At 35.7% G+C, this 22,716-nt stretch overlaps 1 protein-coding gene across 7 annotated transcripts in view; it reads left to right on the forward strand.

The window, feature by feature from the left end:
• GTDC1 (glycosyltransferase like domain containing 1) overlaps window positions 1-22,716 on the forward strand; it is a 369,763-nt gene that overhangs the window by 108,432 nt on the left and 238,615 nt on the right. For 5 of the 7 annotated variants that reach the window (XM_036912727.2, XM_036912720.2, XM_036912733.2 and 2 more), the window contains exons 3-4: window positions 3,278-3,341; window positions 6,048-6,251. In XM_036912727.2, coding sequence (XP_036768622.2) covers window positions 6,073-6,251 — 179 coding nt within the window. In that variant the 5' untranslated portion in view covers window positions 3,278-3,341; window positions 6,048-6,072. Of the gene's footprint in view, window positions 1-2,528; window positions 2,639-3,277; window positions 3,342-6,047; window positions 6,252-22,716 lie in introns of those variants that run through there. The other 2 variants (XM_057505627.1, XM_057505628.1) reach the window with 2 other exon arrangements.

The following is a 22,716-nucleotide window of genomic DNA, read 5'->3' on the forward strand; positions in this document are numbered from 1 at the left end:
GGATTAGTATTTTATCAGTGAAATTAAACCAGTAAACTTTTCAAAAAAGTTTCATAGTTATAGTTTTGTTATATAATGTGGAACATAAACTTTAAAAAATGAAAGGTAATGAATTTATAATATATACACATCTTGTTATTTGCGGAAATTACGCATATTTGTAAAAAAGTGATATCATAGTGCTGGTACATGTAAACGTTTGTTGAACTTGCATTTGCCACTGACAGTTGTAACTAAGACTTTGTATTAATTCAAGTCATGGAGTAAGTGATTGATATTGAAAGTTAAATCCCAAATTGAGAAGAATGAAAATATTTCTTAGGGAAAATTAAATAATCACATAGGCATATAAGATTATAATTTTTAAAAGAGTATGTACTAAAAGATCATTGCAAATAATATAACTGGAAAGGTACATTTGAAACTAACTTTAAATTGTTCCACAAACAGTAATGGCATCTTAGTCTTCCTACCAAATCTTGGTTTGGGGGCATAAATCCTCAGACTGCACGAGGAAGCAAAAGTCAAAGTGAAGAAGTTAGAACATCTGTAGTATTGTAGGGGAATAACATATGAGAATGCTACATCTTTTTCAGAATGAATCTAAGATATTATTTTAAATGTTGCTATGTAAGTTCACATAGTAGTATACAAGTTACCCTAGATGTTAGGTTTATATTCCATAATCAAATCATGGAATAATGATCAGTTTCCGTTACGTGTCATCTTCCATTCAGAATATTGCTCAGAAATCTGATTGGTTCCTTACTATTAGCAAAACTTTCTTTAATTGTGAAGAATACTGCCCATGCCTGTAGTTTTAGGATTGCAAGGTTATTACTCTACATTTAATGCCAGATTATATTTCAGGCTTCAGGGATAACATTGAAGTTTTAGGGGTTAGGATAAATTTGCTATGCCTGGTTTTTATAAAATGTTTTTTCAAAATAACTCTTTTTTAGGATCTGTTTATCTCCTTTTCCCCCTGTATGATAATTGTATGCAGTGTAACACTTTGAGGAAACATTTTAGCAAAATGTATTTTTGCTGCATTTTCACCCTTAGTAGGTTCTATTAGAGGAACCAATGGTGACATGTTTCAAAGCAGAAATCTTTGCATGCTTATTTTTTACTATTTAATGAGATTTCAGGTATATTTTAACTGGGGATTCCCTGATGAATCATTAAAATAAGTGAGTGGGCTAGAAGGTAATACCAACTTTTTTCAGTACTGCCCTATTTTACTCTGCTGGGTTATTGGTTGCTTTTTAAATAGAACCTGGGTGTGTTGGAGTTGGTGGGTGGAGGTGCAGAAGGGAAGGAGTCAATAAGAAAATACCAGGTAAACCTCTGACGACCTATTGGGAAATCCTACACAAATTTTGCTTTCCCCAACTTAAAGCATTTTGTATGTAAGCTCACCGTTTTTTGCTCTGCCAAGCTTAACTTTCCAAATACTGTTTACAGGCAAATAGAAAATATGTTTTCAGCAATTGATTGAAGTTTAAGGCACGGAGCCATGTGTGGATCAGCCTGTGGAATCAATTTCTCATGTGTGTAGGATTAAAACCGTTAAAACCATCATCACTGAAACCGTACCTTCCTACACCTAATAGCAGTAAGGTGTCTGTGGAATATATTAATACAACAACTCCTCTGATTTAAAATTATTACTTGGTATTTGGTTGGAAAATTATTTGAATGTTATAGGTAACTGAATTGACATCACCTATGAGGTTTAATTATGGGTTTCTATTGTGACTTAGGTGAATTTTTAAAACTCCACAGGGTGTATGTATATGTAACACCTCTCTTTCAATAAATCAATAGTGTATTGCAAATTTCCCTTATCTTTACTGTTAAAAAATAAAACCCAAAAACCTCAACTACCATAGCAGCTGTAAGTGCTAGAGGAGGTAGAGAAAAATGTAGTTCACCTTGAAAATGATCATGGCTCAGGGAATAAAGAAATTGGGTCAAGCTTAAAATAAATGCAGGTACAATGACAAAAAGTTTTAATACAAAATTTAAAAATATTCACAGTATTGGTTTCAGGCTACTTTTGTTCTCAGTGACCTTATCAATGTGTTACTAGTTTTTAATTGAGGTGACTTGATGGCAAAATGTTTATATGAAATACTGTTGTGATTTTTCACTTTCTATCCCCTTTTAATTGTAAATATAAATTTTTGGAAAGGCAGATAATTCTTAGATCATTTTGACCTCTGGTGGTCTTAAATAGAATTTGAAGGGGTTTAAAATTCCCATGTCATAGCTATCACTTTGACTCATTTTATATTGTGAATTTAATGTTTAGCACTTAAGCATGTATCATTAAATCATAGTATTGATAATTAGTTAAACTTTCATAAAGCTTTAATAGTATAGTAGGTTCTTGTTCATCTGGTGTCACTGGGGAATAAAATATGCTGAAGAAATGATTTTTTTAAAACTGAAGCTTACTTATTTAAGCAGGAAAACTTAAAAGTTGATAAAATTTATCTGAAAGATTTTTTATACTCTTTCAGGGAGCAAGAATGGATTGGCCACTTACTCTTTTCTTAATGTCATAAAATGTCATTATTCTTCGGTCATGCAGAAAGGACATGGGCTTTTTGATAGGTGTTTGTTCTCCAATGTAAGAAGTTTTTAAAATTTGTTTTAAATAACACACTCCAAATTCTGATACATGCAGTTCAAATGTTTCAGGGTTTAAGGTCTGTGGTGCTACATATGCTAGTACTTAATAGATTCATAAACCCTGGCACCTATGTAAGACAGTTGACTGTGTGTAGGCTCACCCACCATCTTTGGGCAAAAAGCTGCCTACAGCCTCCTGCCGCAAGGAGACCCTCTTCTTGCTTTGGACTAAGTACTTTCAGTGTTGAGGCCCTGTTACTGCTGCTCCCGATCACTCATGGCCTAGTAGACATTGTTGTGGTGCAAAATGTCTTTGTTCACCTGACGTGCTTGTAAGCATCTGTGGTGTCAGGGTGATCACCTGCAGTTTTCTGGAATTTTGGCTAAAATGGGCAAATAGTGTACTCCTCTTATCTTTTAGCAAATTCCAGCATGGCAGCAAAATCCTTTTTAACAAAATCTTTTTTCAAACTCATGTTTATTTTTTTCAACTAGTGTTTTCTAAAACAATTCAAGCACAGCAAAAGTATTTGAACTGTTCTTTAATGTGCTGTAATGACATTTGGTTTGAATCTTGTATTTAAAAATCAGCTTCCCCTCTTTTGCTTATACCTAATGGGAATCATCTTTCTTCCAGGTTGTGCTTTTAGAAGACCATTAGGGAAGAACACATTTTCGCCTTGCCACAAAGTTGCATAGAAGTAAGTGGGGAACTGCCAGGATATGTCTGTCTCCACAAAACAAGCAGAACAAATTTCCATGAATCAAAGCCACTAAGTATAGTTTTCGGAGATGGTAGGACATAGTTACTCTCCCTAGAAAAATACCCAAAGTGCAGGCACACCCATTGGCCACTAGAAAAATGCTCAAGTTCAAACCTGTACATTTCACTCTTCTTACTGAGCTATTAAAGGGGTGGAAGTCTGCTATAGCTATAATCTTTTTTTTCCCCTTTTCTATTTTCGACCTCCCACATGCTTGGTGTTTAGTTCTGCTTACTGAGTGTCTTGAATCTGAGGTATCACCTACATGTCCTGCCTCCACAGTGGCTGATGGTCTGCAGATAACTCATGATCAGACCCAAAAGAAACATCTGTAAATACACAGCATGATACATGCTCTAGATTAGTCATGGAAAAGGGCAGAGTCATGAAGAATCAGAAAGCTTTTTAAGCTTTTTCTAATGTTAATGTTGCTTGCTTTGAAGTTATAAGAGGGAAATATTCTTAAGAGTGATTTATATCACATTCCATCACTTGGGGCAATATCTCAGGTTTTTTAGACACCTTTTAAGGATATAGAGGGCATATATTCCTTAGTCTGGTTAGGTCAGAGTCGGTGAAGCAAGATAGTAGATATCTGTGATGGGCTTTAGTAAGCAAAATAATGTTAAAATGCTTTGATTCTTTCTTGAAACCTTTGATATAATTTTCAAAATTGTCTTTATTGGTCTGTTACTTTCCAGAAGTTTCCATCACATGAAGGATTAATGACTATAATTTTGTTAAACTTGGAAGGGTTTTGTTAGCATTTTGAACACTGCATTATTAGAGGTGAATTCTCCGTCTGGTCTGAAAAAACTGAGCCTCTGTATAGCTCAGCCTCTGAGTGTATTTCTTACCCACACGACTGTCGGACTCTCAAATTCGTATGTGAAATGCAAGCTGCTGATGAGGAGTGGTGAACACCCACTGTGTTTCAAATGCATGAGTTATGTCCACCTTTCCCAGCTATATTTGGTGGATAGGGACCTGTGATTGAAAGTTACTGATTTTAAAATGCTGGAGGACTCAAAGATGTCCTTTCTCCCTAAGTAAGGTGATTTATATGAACAGTGGGAGGGGCAAAATATGTCATTACTGTTTGTAAGCAGTTTGCTTCAATTTTATTTTAACAACATGTCTCTGTGTTAGTAGTGTTGTACCCATTTTAGAGAAGGTGAAACTGGGTGCTACAAAGTTAGGTAACTTATCCAAGGTCATACAGGTAGGAAATGACAGAGCTGAGCTTCAAACTTGTATCTCCCTGACCTCAGGATTCATGCCTTTTCCACCTGAGTAACACTGCTTATTTTTTAGATTAGTGAAATACATACTTACGTATTTTTTCCCCCAACATGCTCATGGGCAGATTCAGACACTGAGAAGTAAGTTTTCTTTACTTTATTCATTTCTTTGAGAACCATCTGAGTGTTTGCTTTGAAATGCAGTTTAAGTTGGCATTGCTTTGACTGAGCAAGATGAAGTACAACTTTACTAGTGAAAAGCATCAAGTTGTTGAGACTCATAATTTTGTGGAATAACATCAAGAAAAGCAATATGCCATTTAATGAGTGGTGTTTACTTAAGTCATAAAGGAAAATTCAAATATCTGGAATATTTTTTAAACAATGTAGTATTTATTAAAAGAGTGTTGTTTCTTCCTTGTTTCTTACAGGAAATAGCGTTTAATTTGAAATGTTTGTAAAAGTTTTTACATTCATACATATATTTTTATTTCATGGGGCACATTAATAAAAGCCATTGCTATTAAAATAAAAAATTGCTTAGTAGCGAATTCTCTGATGAAAAATTTACCATGTCTTTTATCACAACGTTACTTCATCCTTCTTGATGAGTTTGTTTAAAGAAAGGTTGTAGAAACCTTGTTGGTTCATGACACATAGCTTTACCTTACTTTTTTGATCTTCCTTTGTGGGTGGGATATTGACAATTAGGGAGGAAGGGGTCAAGGTATATGCAGTATCTCAAGAGATTGTATCCTTAAGATTCTTAACACTAGAGGATTAATATTTGAATATGAATGTGCTGTGTTCTAAGTACGGATTCATTGGGAGCATGGATAGTTAGCTGGTGAATTTAAAGATGGATTCATGTGAGAGTTACAGAATCAGAGAATTCCTGAACTGAAAAAGGCCTTACAAATGAAGGGCCCTTGAAATGGAAGTCTTAGGAGATGAGTTCAGTGACTGACTGACTGTCCAAGATTAGAGTTCTAGGTCAAGCAGTTCTGAAGTCACTGAGTCAGGGTCACAACTGTTCCAACCAGGAAGTGGGTGATCACAGCAGGAGAGAGCTTTCAACTTCCTGGGGTAGATGAAAAAACTTGAGTCATTGTGGAAGTAATCTTAGGGCATGAAGGAAATAGAAATCAGAAAAAATGAAGCCTCTTTTGTCCCCTCTTACGAACACAAATGATGTAAAAACACTGATTACAAAAAACATAAACCTTAATTGTTATATACTTTTTAGAAAAGTGGGACAAGCCTAATTTAAAAAATAATGTGTATATTATTTATATTCACTTTCTGGGTATAATAATTTAACTTACTTTTATTTTTTAAAATATTGCTATACACCCACATACATGTGTTTGGAAAAAAAATGTATTTTTTGCTTATTGTCTAGAACCTGTGACTATTTGAAAGGGCCAATGAGTATTCTCATCATAGAGGCATTCTGTGGAGGGTCCCATAAACAGCTGGTGGATCTGCTCCAAGAAGAGTTAGAAGACTGTGTCCTTTATACCCTTCCTGCAAAGAAATGGCATTGGAGAGCACGGACATCTGCTTTATACTTCTCCCAGAATATTCCCATCAGTGAGCATTACAGGTAATTAGAGCTCTGGCTGCAACTTCAGTCTGTTTTTAATGTACCTATTACAAGAATGCTGCTTCTCTGTTTGCATCTATGAGGTTTTCTGCAACTATGGAACTGGACAGTGTGACTACAGTAGATATTCCTTTAGGCACAGCCCAGCAGCAGAGTACCACATTTACACTCTGAGGACACCTGGTCAGTATGAAAGTGGCTCATTTAGCACCTATGTGCCTTTTCTCGTTTGTCTTATGATTTTATCACATGCAGGTGGGTGGGTGTAGATGCTATTTTCTGGCCTGAGATGAGAGTTGCTCTTGAGCACATTTTTTTCCTGATTCCTCTTTTAGTGAGTGTATATTTATTGTCTGCTTTGTACTAGAAGGTAAGGTTGAAAAGATCTATATGACCATCTGTGTGCCCTTATAGGCTTTAAAGACTACTGAGGTAGAGATAGATGTGCAAATGCAATGAGAGTATGACAAATGGAGAAGTTAATTTTGACTGTGACAAATTGGAGGGGGTGTTATAGAGTTGGTGTGGATGAAATGAAGGTTCCTGTGGCCAGGATTCTCACTGGCCCTGGTTGGCTAGCTCACTACACATGTGTGGGTGATATGTTGCTATTGACTCTATATAAAAGAGCTCCGCCCAGTGCTCTCGGAGACATGGTGGCACGGCTGCAAGGCTGCAGGAGAGCAGAGCAGAGGCTGGAGTGGTGGCAGTGCCAAGAACAGAGGCCCAGAGGACGGCTGCGCAGTCTGAGAGGCCCAGAGGCAGAGACCGGCTTGCTGCATGCAGACTCATTCTGAGTGGGTGGGATTTTAGTGATTGACCTGCCACCGATAAAGTTGGGTATAACGCTTTCACCACAAGAACATTCTACTGTCATTTCTTTGGTCGCACTGACTCCATGGTGAACTTGCCCAGGGCTGAAACCCATTGGCAAGACAATTGGTTGCTTTTGCTTAGCCTTGAAGGATGAATAGGACACAGGCTTCAGTTCTGAATTCTGATTTGTTAAGGACTGGGAACTAGAGGGACTTATTTGGAAGTCTTGTGGAACCCACTGAAAAGACGGATGAAAGTACTGACTACATTTTCTGGGGACAAGTAGGATGGAATCCGCCTAAACATCTCTACCTCTTTATTCTCTGTTTGTATATAGTTCCATGTGTCTCCTAATTGTTAAACAGTGGAAGATTTTCCTACTGTTGTTGCATATTTGATGTTCTTACATTCTGGGCCCTTCTGTGTAGGACTGCATTGGTTGAGGCTGGAGTGGGGAGCTAGAGCAGATGTGTTGTTAGAGACAGGGCATATCGCAAGCCACAGTGCCTACCTCGGCTTCAGCAGCAACACCCATTGGCTGCACCTTGTCCCGGGGAGCCACCTCCAGGCAGACAGCAGCTTCAGATGTAAATTTAAATGAAATGTCTTATTAGAAATTTTAATGAATGTATCAATATGAAAGTTTTAAAAGCAATGATAAGACTATTGCTGTGTTGAAGTCTGACTGTTTATAGTTGCTTTCACATCTCTTTTAATTGTGTTTTCACAGCACCAATTGTATCATCTATGTTACTTAAGGTCAAGTAATCCGGTTGACTTTATGGCACATTTTTATTTAGCATTGTCATTTCACATAATACATTTCTGCAATAATTTGAACATTGAAATGAACCATTTCTCTATCTCTGTTAGGTTTCATTTTGATTATGCAGTATTTCAGAATGAAATTATTATATCAGAAATATATGTATTTGGATAGCATGCAAACACTTCTGTGCCCATAGCTTCCCTACTCCCTTTGAGGCCTGAAACATTTGTGGGTCTCATTTCTTTGAAATAGTCTTATTTACGAGGTAGATTTCTGAAAAATGAAAGGTGATGTTAACTTTTACTCTCTGATAGCCATAACCTCCAGGTCCAAATAGTGGTATCTGATCTTTCAAGGTCAGCCATTTATGCTCTTCAGTTAGCTGCATTAATCTAATCAGACTGTGTTAATCTAATCAGGCTTCACTAAAAGATATATCGCACCAGTTTAACGTACAGTTATATTTGACTAATGATAACTTATCTATTTTTTACCAAATAACCTTTTTGGTTACTTCTGGAAAAATAGCAGCAGCTTGAAAACTTATGCTAAGTTAAAAAATATGCTCACTTAATCCTAATTGAAGTGTGCAAGAATAACCTTTGATTATACCAGATAAATCTCATCTCTGTGGAGACTTAAAAATATGAAAAGCTTTTGCTTTCTAGTTACTGTATTTGTACATTTGGCAAATGAAATCATCAAAATTCATAAAGATAAAATGTTTAAGTGCCAGTATTACCTACTATGCAGAATTACTCTGAACAGGTAAGAATGTGATGAGAAAGACCCTGAATGTGGGTATACATGTTATTTTTCTCAACTTCTGTACATGTAGTTATTATGGTTATAAGGTTGTTATCTGGAAAATATTTTATTACTAAAAAAATAAATGTTTCAGCCCTACTAATCAGTATGATTCTACTTTATCTTGATAGCTAAAAGAATACATCATCATTCACATTTAGAGCAGTTATATTTTATTATAGATTATAGAATTTCCACAGGTTATTTTTCTCAAAAGTAGTTGTTAATTATTGTAATTCTTTGGTCATATTTAAAGCTTCGCCTTCTGGAAACTTCACAAAATGCACAAAGATGTTTCAGAGGATGGGCCTTAAATTTAATGTTCTGAAACATATGAGTCATTTGTCCCAAGATCAAGCATTTCTACTTTAAAATATACCTAGGCTAGACACCAAAGATATTTCAACCTTTTTTTTTCCTGAAGTATCTTTACTGAACTGAAAGAATCCCTGTTACTTAGCATCTTTGTTTCACTCTCAGATGCTCACAATTATGTTTTTCATTCCATTGGGCATATTGAGGCAGATACTGATTATTGCCCACTTCACAGCCCTTCTTTCTTGCTAACAGAATCACAGATTTCTTTGGGATGTCAGCCCCTGGGAGTGCAAGTGTGACTGACTTAAGCTGGTCGTGATGACCCTGTGCTCTGCTGATTTTCCCAGCTTTGCTTACAACTTGTGCTGCTCAGTCACTAGTTTTGGGCAAACTAGATTTAGTGGCTGACTTCTGGGGTTCTTCCAACAAAGTGTTATTTGTTTTGTTTTTTTACTTAGGAGAGGGTAATGCCACCTCCCCTTTCCTGTATTTGACTGTGGTTGTGGTGTCTGCAACTGTGAGGTGACATGGCAACAAAATGCCTGGGCTGCTGAGGATGGCTGCTTGGAAGGCAGGAAAGGGCCTGGCTGAGATTTCCATTTTGAGCAAGATCCCTGGTCCCCTGGAGGCCTTGCATCTCTAAAAACCCTAGGAATGTAACAAATGTCCTTTTAAGTCCATAGTTGAACAAAGTAAGAGATTTGAAGTGGGATCTAGCAGTTAGAGTGGTAAGCAGGTTTGAAGCCATGGCTCCCTAGTTTTCATTAAGGTGCTTGCTTTATGATTCTAAGGTATGTTGCATTTTTGAAATGAAATATTGTGCAGCTCTAACCTGAATTAGGAAGCTTCCTATGTACTCCTATGAGAACCTAGGACATACTAAGTGACAAAAATTAAGGTACCAAACAGTGTCTTAGGTGTTATCTTTAGTATAAAGAAAGGAGGTTATAAGAAGGAAACAATGGAAACAAAGTAGTTATCTGAGATAAGTGTAGCAGAGGCTGTCGGTGCCCCACCCGTATCCCTTCGACCCATCTTACCTTCCCTTTTCCTGCGCCCTGTCAGTGTTGCCCTGGCCAGCTTCCTCCTGCCAGTGTCGGCAGCTCTTGGGCTGGGAGCAGCAACTCTGCCAGGACATGCAGCAGGCTGTGAGCAGAACTCCGCAAAGGATCGTTGCCCTGCAGGTGACATCATTCTGAAGTGTGCGCAGGAGAGAAATTAAACTTTACTAAAAATTCCTGTAAGTCAGGAAATGTAAAAAGCATGATTCTAAATAACTCATGGGTCATAGAAGAACTCATAATGGTTACTAAAAGATAGAACTGAATCATAGTGAACATATTGTGTATCACACTATGGGTTACATCTAAAGTGACAGTCTTAGCTACATCTTCTTTAATAAACTTGCTATTACTTTTGCTGTCATATATAAAGGGCCCTCTAAAGCACATGGCCTAGAACAGGGCCCTCCTACTTGAATCTAGTAGTAGTCCTGGGAAGGAAACAGTAAGTGAAAAATAGTGAAATTGGAAGCAAATATGTAATGGAGATGAACAAATTAATAGTTATCTGGAAATAATAAAATACATAAACCACAGTCATGATTTTTTTTTAAAGACACAAAAAATTTTTGGAGTAAAAAAATTATAACTGCTGATATAGTATAGATCAATGAAAAGGGGAAAGGCTTTTAGTAGTTTTATGTTAGGACAGCTGAACACAGGCAAAATGGATAATTTCTTAGAAAAACATAATTTACAAAATCTCACTTCAAATGAAATAGCAAACCTGAATGGAACTATAATCCTTGAAGATGTTAATGCATTAGCTAAAAATCTGCCCACTAAAAGACAGAGCCTGGGTCCTTGTACAGGATTGGTTTACTGTAGCAGCGCAGCCCTACCTCTTCCCAAGTGTGTTATGTTAAATCACGTGTCTAGTTTTCTGATTTTTGTAGCCACATAAATCCTGTTAATAGGTGTTGATTATCATTATGATACCTGTTTCTCCCCTACCCCTGGCCTTTTTTTTAATGTCTAAGGAGGGGCAAGGAAAGCAATTAGTTGAATAGAAAATAAACTGAAAGAAAGTTCAGCTTGGTCAAGTAATGCATAAAATGAAATGAAAGCTTAAGGTGATATTTGATCATTTATAATTCTATTATATTTGCTATTTTCTTTAACGGTACCATGATCATGGCCTTTCACTAAAGTTTTTTCAAGGAATATGATTTTTTTTTTCTTAAATGAACTATTCTCTTTCAAACACTGAACATAACTTTCTTTGGGAAAATGAACATTTTCGCTGATATAAATGACCTATGTATGTTTGCTGTTTGTAGCTAGCCTTTCTGAATAAAGGTATGGCTAACCTAATGGGTCTAGGTGAGTTACATAAGGCAAGCAGCAGTTTTTCAAACAATTCCTTTTTAAAATAGTAATATAAATTTTACTTTGCTTGACAATTATATCTTGTTTTGAACTGTTACCTTTTGTTAAAAATACAGCTTTCTCAGTAATGTAATACTTTAATCATAAAACATAATTTTATTAAAATACACATTTCTAAAGAATTTAATAATATTATAATCATGAAAACACCTTTTTATTAGTGTGCATCATAGTTGGGACTATAAAAGTAAACAATGACATAAAAATTTAAAGGTAAGTGAAGGCTTATATAGGAGAGTCATTTTATATCTCTATAGTTGAGATACATAAAACAAGATTGAATTACAGTATTAAATAAGAGTAATAATAGCTAACGTTGAATATTTACCATGTGGCAGATTTTCTACAGCCCTGGAGATTAGAAATTTTTTAAGGAGGAGGAATCTGAGTCTTAGAGAGTCCAAGTTACCTGCACTGGTTTACACACCTAGTTCATGGAGGATGTGTGACTTGAGCTCAAGTTTGGCTGCCTACAGAGGCCATATATTGTTTGTTTGTTTTTTAGCCCATTCTCTGAACCACTATGCTATCTTAATTCATTTCTGAAGCAGGGTAAACTAATTAAGTAAATTAAACCTGTGTATCTCTTGTTTAAAATTATATGAGTAAACTTCAGTATTAGAAGTGAGTGCGGTGATTCTTGGGGTCTTGAAAAGTATTATAGTTCTTGGCTCTTGGAATCTGGAAGCTAGAAACCAGGAGTCTTCCAGGTCTGTGAGTCTGTAAGTCTGTGATGTTCTTATTTTTCCAAAGCATATTTCTCTTTAGTTTTCAGCCATGGAAGCCAGAAGTCATTTGAATTTTCCTCTTTTAAGGTTTTTCCTTAAAATCCAGATAAGAATACTACATATGATGCTTTTTAAAAAATCATAGGTTTGACTCAGAAATACACAACTAATATTCTCTATTTAGGATACTCAATATCTGCCACTCCCAAATTATTCTCACACTGGTATACTATGAGGTTTTCTACTAGGGTTTAAGAACTTGGCTAGAAGCAGCATTCTAGGACCAACTAGCTCACTTCCCTTATATCATTACTAGTTGTGTGCACTCCTGGGGTTTGGATAATGTTCTGACACTATATAACTGATTTTGTTATTGGTCGCACTGTACCGTCCTGTAGTCTCTCTCACCAATGTGCTACTGCTCCACGTACGAGGACTGGCCTAGACCCTCCCCGTCAGTGTTGCCCAGCTGACCAGCTTCCTTATCCTTAACTGCCCCATTGTGGGATTCTCTTTTGGTCTGTTTTCCTTCCAACTTTGCCCTCCTCTCTGGGCAGAGCACACCACAGCTCCAGTATTTGTATAGTGCTTAGAGCTTTATCTGCAGTGTTTCATTTCAGTACAGTTTCTTCTGATTAACAGTATTGTCAGTGAAAGATGTAGCTGAGCACACTAAGAAATAGAATAACCATGCAAACCAGATAACCAACTGTTCAGTCAATTTCTGTCTCTCTGCCTCTGTGTGTCTCTCTCCTCATTCTCCTTTCTTCCCTCTCTCTAATGTCCACATACTGCACATATGCACAGATGACTACCCTTTTAATTACCCTAACAACTTCTTCATTGCACAACTGAAAATTAATCTTGTTACCATGTTTCTCAAAGGATGGTTTCTAGGTTTCCTATTTTCCACTTTTCTTTATATTCCTCTGACAGTGCTCTGAAGAACTAAAATATTCCAGTAGTGGAGGGGAAAAAAAAAGCTTTCTTGTTATGGAATTCATGGTTTATTCTCACCACAAGCTGCCAATTTAACAGTGTTTGTATAGTTAGCAGCATGCATTATGAACCCACTGCTTCCAAGGAGTTAAACATGGCAGTGCAACTTCCAGGGCATGTTTTTAATATCCTTTCTAGCTTATTTAAAAAAAAAAAATCACATGTGAGATTTTATACTACCCCCAGGTAACTGCTTATATGGATACAGACATTATTTCTAATAGACTCTGCACCTGAAAAACCTCCCCCATATATTTACCCTTTGAAATTTGACAACTATATTTTAAAGATAAACTGGATGTTTATTATACTTTGTCAGAGAAGAGAAGATCATTATTTTTAATGAATGAAATGGAAAAGGGAAAAAAACCCCAAGTACCCTCCAGATGAATACAAAATGTACTGCTGTATAAAACAACTCTAGCTGCAGAGTAACTACCTTCATAATTTTGCTTTTAGAAGTTACATGCTTGTTTTTGACCTAATAATTGAAACCGTGAGTCTGACCTTAGAGTGCTTCTAATGTAGTTGTTTTTAGGTGTTGAATGTCTTCACCATGGTTTATCACCATACTGTGGACAAAACCTTTAGAAAACAAAAAGCATATTTATTGTACTTCTGTTTCCAACATTTATATTTATTTATTTGTATATGTTTTCTGCTTTTATTAAGGTCTTAGTCAGTGAAAATATGTTTGCTGTTGGGGCTGGAGAGAATGTGCACAGGTATCACTCTCTGACTTACTGTATTTGGGGCCCCTAAAGCTGTGGTTCAGACACTCTGTTACCCTTCCTTCCCTTAAGCCTCCCCTCTTAAGGAAGCTTTCATGCTCCCCTGTTCCGTTGGGGTCAAATTTGGCTTCCTAGTCACTTTTGGACGCATTGTCATGTCCATTAAATATCTAATTTTGTCCACCTTCGCCCTGTTTATATTCCTCTCTGGTTCATTCACATGACAGACCTGCTGCTGGTCTCCTGACTAGCCGGCCGCAGAGAGAACTGCGGGCAGAAGGCAGGAGCTGAGTCAGGCCCAGGTCTCACAAAGGAGCATGGTGGCCCTTCCAGCTTTCTAGCTTTCTAAGGAACATAATCCTGTGTTTTAGTAAATTTCTTCCTGTATACAGTCTATTTTTCTCTTCTTTTCACCATCCCATGCTGATAAAACTTAACACTGCCTTTTTAAAGGAGAAATTCTGAGGATTGAATATATGTAGTTGAGAGAGGCCTGGCAAATGGGATGATTTGGCTAAAACCCTCCCAGCCTAGTTATCTTCTGACTCTTTCCTACATTTGTTTCCAGTTTTTGCTTTCATCCGCATTGATGAAAGGCTTTTATATCAAAAGCCAGCTCCTGTGCTAGCACTGGTGATGTCAAGCCAAATTTGACAAACTTGGACGTACAATGCTGGTACATAGTAAGCATTTAGTAAACTCTTTGTTGATCAAAAGAAAGCTTAGCAACTATATCCATTTGCTGATACTCATAGCCTTGACTAAATAATCCCTGATTGGAAACCATCAGTGGCTTGCCATCAGGTAGGTATAAACGCGGATTACACCCCGGGTTTACTGGGCACCGCGGATGTGCACAAGCTCCTCTCCCAGCCGTCACTCATTGAATGCTCTGCTGCAGTAGCTGCGTCGTTTGTTCACTCACCCTTAAACGTCAGGCTCCTTCCTGCCTCTGATCCCTCCGCAGGCAGCCCTCACTCATGCCCCCTCCCCATAGCCTTCGCTTATTCTTCCCATCCTTTAAATCTCAGTCAAAATGTCACCTCAGGGGGCCCTTTCTGAACCCCACCCTGTGTAAAACAAGCCTTCTATTTCAGTATCTTCTCCCACCTCCCCCGCCAGGAATAACATTCTGTATGATTTGTAATTACTTTGTTTGATTTTTTTCCTTTTTTCATTATACTGTAAATTCCATAATGGTAAGGGCCATATCTATCTTTAACATTTGTATCCCAAGTACCCATAATGCTGCCTAGCAGATAATAGTTGTTGAGTAAATATTGCATATCTGTGGGTTTGAAAATGCAAACAAAATGTGGTTATAATTGGCTTTGCTAAAATGAGTGTTTTTTTCTGCTTTTGGCACTACTTGTATTCTGTGTGTAGGGATATCACCTCTTCTACACTGAACTACTTACTTAGAGACCCTTAAAGACCTGTTATTCAGTTTTATGGGATTTAGCTAAAGAATTCCAAACACATTAACTCACTTAATTTTATGGGTTATGTTAATCATACTATGAAATCAGTCATTATCCATTATGTAAATTTTGATAAAATGTAATTTTCTGGAATTTCCCCTGTATAAGTGTTTCTAGAAAAAAATTGTTTTCTTAGTTCAGGAAACTTTATAGACTCTAAAATATACCTGTTATATTTTGTAAAATTTTGTGGAATTTCACATGATTGTATCTTAAGGGATTTTAGTTTTGGCAGTGGCCACTATGAGCAGTGGCATTTTAATTTACAGTGCAGAAGCTATAGGGTAAATGAGAGATTAGAATTTGGCCCAAAGAGGTATTTTGCTTGGCCACCATAATTTTTTAAGCATTTTTAATTTCTAATCCTTTTAGGTAGACTTTCTTTGTTTTGGTTACAAACACAGCTAGTTGCCATTGTTTTATACCATCCTGCTTCTTACAGTTTTGTTACCTAACTGGTCCATTCAGGTCTGTGTTTGTACCATCTGGTTTAGAATCTGTCCAAGAATGAATCTTCAAATTATCTTCAATAAAATATATTTAAATGTACATGTGCATAAAAAAGTTTGCTAAGAGAATATAAATCACTTGTATTAGGAACACACTAAAGTAACGGACTCATCAGTCCTGGGTTCTAATTCCCAGTTCTGCCATAAATTGTTTGGCCTTGGAAAAATCACTTTTTAATCTTAGAGTCTTATTTTCTTAATCTGTAACTGAAGATTTTGGGTTTATCAAGTGAGTTCTATGATGTCATGAACAAGGAATTAAAATCGAGATCAAAGCTGGGTGCAGTGGTTCAGTGAGATCATCAGGCCTCTTGTTTTCTTGACTCTACTTTCCCCTGGTGTAGCTATATTGTGAAACAGCCTTTCTCCAAATGGATCTCTTCTAGAGTTAAGTTTATATCCTACCAGTTTAGTTACCAGTGAAAGAGAGTGACTCTCTCATGGCAAGTCTAACAAAAGCCCCAGATTGAGTTAAAGGGCTTTTTTTTGTCATGTGGTCTTTGAACTTGTTGCTATGGCAGAAGGCACCTAATATCATGATTGGCCAGGCCTGGGTCACATGACTACTTTGGAATCAGGAAGTGGGGTCAACCCCATCCAAACCATGTGAACTGAGTAGAGGAGAGCAAATGGAAAATTCCATAAGCATAAATGGAAAATTACATTGCTATTATCTGAAGAAGAGGAAACAATGATTTGTAGGCAAAAACAAGGTGAGTACTAGAGTTAAACGTGGGAGTGAGGTAAGGAAAACATTGCTTAGCACAATTTTTACAGCAATGTATGATGGAGACCATGCATGAGGGTATAGAAGGTTATTGGATTCTAAACATCTGTTGGAGAAATAGTGAGATTCTGAATGAGAACAAGATAGCACAAATGGTAAATAGTAAGGGAATTAGCAATACAAATGAAATTTGGGTTGTTTGTATTTATTTCACTAGTTACAAAATTTGTCTAGGAGCTGAACTGAAATTTACCTTTGTCCTGTCTATGAGAAAACAATTTGGGATGCAAACTATTTTAGTCAAAATCACAGAGATCACAGTTAAATTACTTTAATGGTCATAATTATTTTAAAAATAGCTCTGCTAATTGTAAGTCATTCATGCTTACCCATTATATTGGATCACTGGGTTTACTTTGGCAGGCCTTTAAGTTACTCCATGTCTTAAATGTAGCAAAACTTCCTTTTCGTTTGTAAAGCAGCCTCTCTATTTAAATAAACCTTATATAAACATACATACATGTATATATTCACATGCAATCAATGAGTGATTCATTACTTGGTATTCATGTCCCAAACATATCTCCCCTCCCCCACTAAAAAGTCAGGTATTAAGTGCTTCTGTAGAGTTCTTATGTCATGCTGGATCCCAAAGTGAAAATGAATGAGTAAAGCTTGTGGTTGCCAACCTACTCAGTGTCCAGTTCAGAAAAGCCAATCTCTTCCTCAGTGGTCTGGACTACTAAGGCATACATTTGAAGAATGCACACTGTGTGCCAGACACAAATGGTAAAAAAAGTGAATAAGGCATTATGCTTTAAGAACTAAATTTCTTCTCTTGGATATAGTTCTTTTTGTTTGTTTGAAATCCAAACATTGTTCACTTAAATTAGCATTCTAAAGCAGTCATATATTAATGTTTCTAGGGAAATTCCCCAAACTTAGTAACCTTTCATTGTAGTAGTAGATCTAAAATGTAGGGGATTTTTAGACCATAGTTTCTCTGTGTATTCAGTTTGATACAGATATTGATTTGTAAGCAAACTGTTTTGGTGGGTTCCAAGAGTTTCAGAAAATGAAAGTGGTTAAGAATGTGAACTAGGTTTGTCACTGTTTTTTTCCTCCATCATAAGCTTAAGCATAATGGAAAAATTTTCCTGAAATCCAGTTCTATTAAAGGCATGTATTTTTTTGTATATTTTGTATATGTATGTTTAGCACTTGTATTACAGAATTCCTCATTCAGAGGTAGTGATTTTTTGCTTTCATTTTGTAACATTGCTGAGTGTCTCCAGTTTTCTCAAAGGGAACTTTTAACTTTTCAAAACAAAAATATCAACTCACTTTCATTGAAAAAAATATTTTTCTATACCATTTTAGTAAGAGGATTCCTCCAGGAAACCAAAAAGTAGCTCAATGCCATTACTACAAAGGTTTAGGAATCCTTGACTCTTCCATTTGGTAAAAATGAAGATATTTAACTTAGGAGGTCATGAAGAGTGATTAGTAGAGCTGCGCAATCATTTTAATAGCAGTATTCTTATTTTTGTCAAGTGTTCAAAGACATTTAATGACATTCATATTTTATTTGCATAATTTTTTGAAAAATCTAAGAAAAGTAAGAGGATCAGAGGTTAAGAACTGAGATCTTATTTGCTTGGAAATTTGAATTTAATATGTAAGTAGTAGAGTTTTTATGTAAGTAATCTTTTTTTTTTTCTTTTTTGCCTGATTTTGGTATTGAGAACTGGGAGTAAGAAAAAGGAAGGCACATATGTCCACATACACACTAGAAGTAGTAACGGTGGCAATTTTAGAATTGAACTACCTGAAAAACTTTCAGGCTTTTGGAAACACGATCTTCATATTTGTCTTCTTTCAATCAGTTTTGTTTTAGATAAAATGCTGACAGATGGTAGTTATCCACTTGAATAGTGTTGAATTTTCTGTATTTTTTCCCATGGAAGAAAGCTTCCAGAAAACTTTTGTTCTTTAATATGTTCAGCATGCATATGTTTTACATGTATTAACTAGTATTAAAAATGAGTTCCTAATTAGATGTCTAAATCTGAGAGGAGTTGTGGTGAGTACCAACCTCTCAGAATTATTGAAAAAAGAAAGTTTTGATGAATAGGCTTTTCTTTTCTGCTGTTGCATCTTTCAGCCCACTCTGGCCCCAGAAACCAAGGAATTTATATTATCAATGTTTCTTAGTTATTATGTTCCAGGATTTCTGCTGGCTATTGTCATTCTTTATGATACACTATTAAGATGTTGATTTTATCAAAGTTGGAGAATTCAGCATATTTACATTCTCTTATGAATTGTTTTGTATTACAGCAAAACGTTTATACTTTTGTAACTTGTTTAAGGATTTAACATTTAGGTAGGCATGCATAGTTACAAACTTAGTATGTTTTAGCTTTTACAAAAAGTATAGGAAATCTGTAAAGTACTATGGTTCAACCTGGTTTTGTTTGGTATTTTTCTTTCACATTTTAAAATGTGGGGGATAAGGAGGTAATCCCTTCTCTCCAAATTTATCTGATGAGTCACCTGAAGTTTTAATGGCGTATAATGAAATGGTGCCTTCAGAATAACTATTTCCACATTTACAATTTAGAATATTCAGTTTGTACTTATCAAAATTCATCTACAGTTCTGTTTTACTTCTCAATGTGTCATTCCGTATTTTTCAGCTGATAAGCACATCTACCAAGAATGACTTCTCTTTTCCATAGACAGAGTGTAATTGCTCTCTCACTTATTTTGTTTTACTAATGTGGGGTTTGTTTACAACTCCAAATCACAGATTAGGCACTGATTCATCCTGACTTCCAATACTAGCCCACACAATATGAATTCCTTCAGTGTTTGGGCATTCCTAGGAACATAGGATGTGTTTTGATTTTCTCTCTAGAACCTAGTAGATACGTTTTTTACACAGTAACTCTGAGGAAGCAGGAAAGAGCACTGAACTGGAAACCAGAGGAGCTAAGTTCAAGTTCAGCCACTCCCCTATATAAGGGCAAATCACTCTTATTCTGTCTCTTCCTCTGTAAAATGGTAAAAATAAAGATAATACTCATGCCATCTGTCTTCAGGATTTGTTGTGAGGATCAAATGAGATAATATTTTTCAAGAATTTTTTGTAAACCAGAGGAAGATATTATAGTGAACTTTGAACAGTTTTAGTTAGAATTTGTACTATTCTTCTAGGTGACTGATTTGCTCTGAGGTTATTTTTTCTTTTTGTTTTTTTAAAGTTATTTACTCTCTACCCTTTATTTATTTTAAGATGCAAATAGGAGAGATGACATAGAATTAATTATTTAATAAAAACATAATGTTGAAAGAGTATTTGGCCCAAGCCACAATAGGCTGCTACATTTGTTCTTCAATGTAGGTGATTTATAGTTAAAAGAGGGGGAAGAAATGATAGAGGAGATACTTTCTGTAGATGTTTGGTCTCCAATTTATTTCAATTCTGGTATCAATTTTGAATTATGGCTAAATAGGAACAGTCAATTTATTATGGTGGGTAATGCTAATCAATATTGTGGTCATATTTGTATTTCAGTAATTAGAAAGGTGAATTAATTTCACTTTTTATTCATTTTCTTCACCTAACATTTGTGTAATGACTCCTATTTTGTAAGGCATTTTGATAGATACTACTTGAAAGAATTTGAAAAATTGTGAGAGCATGCTGTGTTTATGAAAAAGGTAATAGAAGGTGGTTCAGTTGCACCCTTACTGGTAAAGATTAAAGAACTCTTGAAGAAAAAAGGTATACAGTTGTCTCATGTATCTGAAGATTTGTCAGTATCTATTGCCTTTTTAAGGAACAGCAGCATTTCATAGCAGTGATAAGATGACAGTAACTTTCCAGAACAAAATAGTTATTTCACACATATAGCATCATCTCTATGTTTAAACCCTAAGGAAAAGAATTATGTGAATGTCTGAACATGAAGAAATTTCTTAACCTTAGTTTTAATAAAAGAATAACGGTTGAGCATTATAACTGCCAAAAACATTAGATAAGTGGAAATAAATGTTCTATTACATTTTCTTGAATTTGATAGGAATTTGAGTATATAAAAGTTTCTTTTCTTGTTCACAATAGGAATAGCCATTTCAGGTCAGTTGTTCCACTGGCTATCACATTAATGCAGATTATTTAGCTTGAATTTATCTTTAAGATTTACTATAAATATGCTGAAAACTGTATATTAGTAGATAAAATTTTTTTGATGCCTATGTATATTAGTGTTGCATTTCCCTTTGTAGAAGCAGTCTCTCCTTCTTACTTCTTTCAAAAATCTCTGAACATATTTTACCTTTGCTGATTGGGGCTGTAGGTACAATATGTTACAGGAGAGCTGGAAAATATGTTCATCCAGCTTGTCACAGAAAGTAACATCTAACTTACTCTTTGACTTCCTTTTTTAGGCATTTGTTTACATTATTTCTTAAACCTGGTAAAAGAGTTAACTTAAACATCAACACTTTAAACTGCTCAGAACCCTGTTCCCCAGTCCCCCTTTCCAGATCATTCCAAAGCCTCTTTTCATTTGTTTCTTCCACCCTTCACCTTCCAGTATTTCACCTGAGCTCACTAAATAACAAACAATTCTAAATAGCTATTGATAGTATTTTACTTTTTGTTACTGCTGAGCAGTATTAACCATTCCATGTACTTGGACAGTACAAGTAACAGTGTGGAGGTGGTCAGTCCATCAGTGGATGAGTGAAAAAGAAAAATTTGTAAAGTAACAGATAATTAACTCATGGATTTTGAGCAACTGAACTTCAAAAGCAAATACCCAAAGTATACTTCAGCATTATTTTAGTGTCTTATGATATTTAATATGCCCTTTTCTTGAACTGTTATAAGCAAAAGTCATCATAAATTTGTCCTGGAAATATTTTATTATTATTTCCAAGTCCCCTGAGGGCAGAAGCTTTATCTTTCACAACTATTCCCAGGGTCTAATTCTTAGTGTTCAGTAAATATTGGATGAATGAATAAATAATGATGATAGTAAGAAATATCAATAAAATTCATAAGACATATACTTCTTGCTGTGTGCAATATTCCAGATAAGAGATAGTTACAGATAAGAAATACAAAGACAAATAATACTAGCTGATTTTCTAACCTTTAAGACTTAATATTTAGCAGTGGTTTACATGATTTACAAGGTTATGCACTCCCTGTTTTTTTTTATTCTTTCTTTCTTTTTCTACCCATTGCAGTGTCCTTCGTATACTAGCTGCTCAATACCTTTTAAAATGTTTGTGTGAATATTAAGCTTTACTTTAGTACAAATACTTCTTGCTTTTTTATATAATTACCTGTTCAGTACAGTGGAAAAGGTGGCTGTTTTCCTGGCTTTCACTTTTGTCCTTTGGATTCTGTTTCAAGTAGTAAAAGATGAAGCTGCAATGATTTTGAAGCACATCAGGCATAATTTAAAGTGATAAATAGGAGCTTTAAGATGAAAATACTGAGAGTTTTCTCTTTTCCCTGATACACTGACAATATGCATGAAATAGTTACCAGTTGTTAGTTTACTGACAGAAAAACTGTTTAGATTAGGGAATGCAAATGGCAATGAGAATAATGGTTTCACTTGATATGAACTTCTTAGGCCTTAACACCCAGGACCTTTTTGGAAGTCTCAGATTATGGAGAGAGAAGAGAGCAGTGGGGAGACCGTAATGATTTATAGTCCCTGGGGTTTACCTGTTGACTTGGCAATGATGCTGATTTACATGGTCTACTTTGTAGAAATAGTCTATCCTGTAATATTTTTATACACAGTATTTTTATACTATTTTCAGGCAGTATATCTTGACCTTTGTAGGCCTTTTGAACATTTCCAACCATTCCACAGAAGGGCACTCTACTCTTACCCTCTGTATTTTAATAACTTACTGTGCTCCTTTCACATCGATTAAAACTTTACTTCTGTCATTGTCTGTTTCTTGGAAATGTCATCAATTTGACCATCCTCTTGTCGCTTCCTGTCTATTAAATGTCTTTCCTTGTCAAAGAAACCCTAAATATCTTGCATTTCAATTGTATGTAATATATTTCTGTGTTTTCTGCCTTTTATAATGA

This window comes from Manis pentadactyla, chromosome 8 (assembly GCF_030020395.1).
Source record: "Manis pentadactyla isolate mManPen7 chromosome 8, mManPen7.hap1, whole genome shotgun sequence".
NCBI classification, from domain to species: domain Eukaryota; kingdom Metazoa; phylum Chordata; class Mammalia; order Pholidota; family Manidae; genus Manis; species Manis pentadactyla.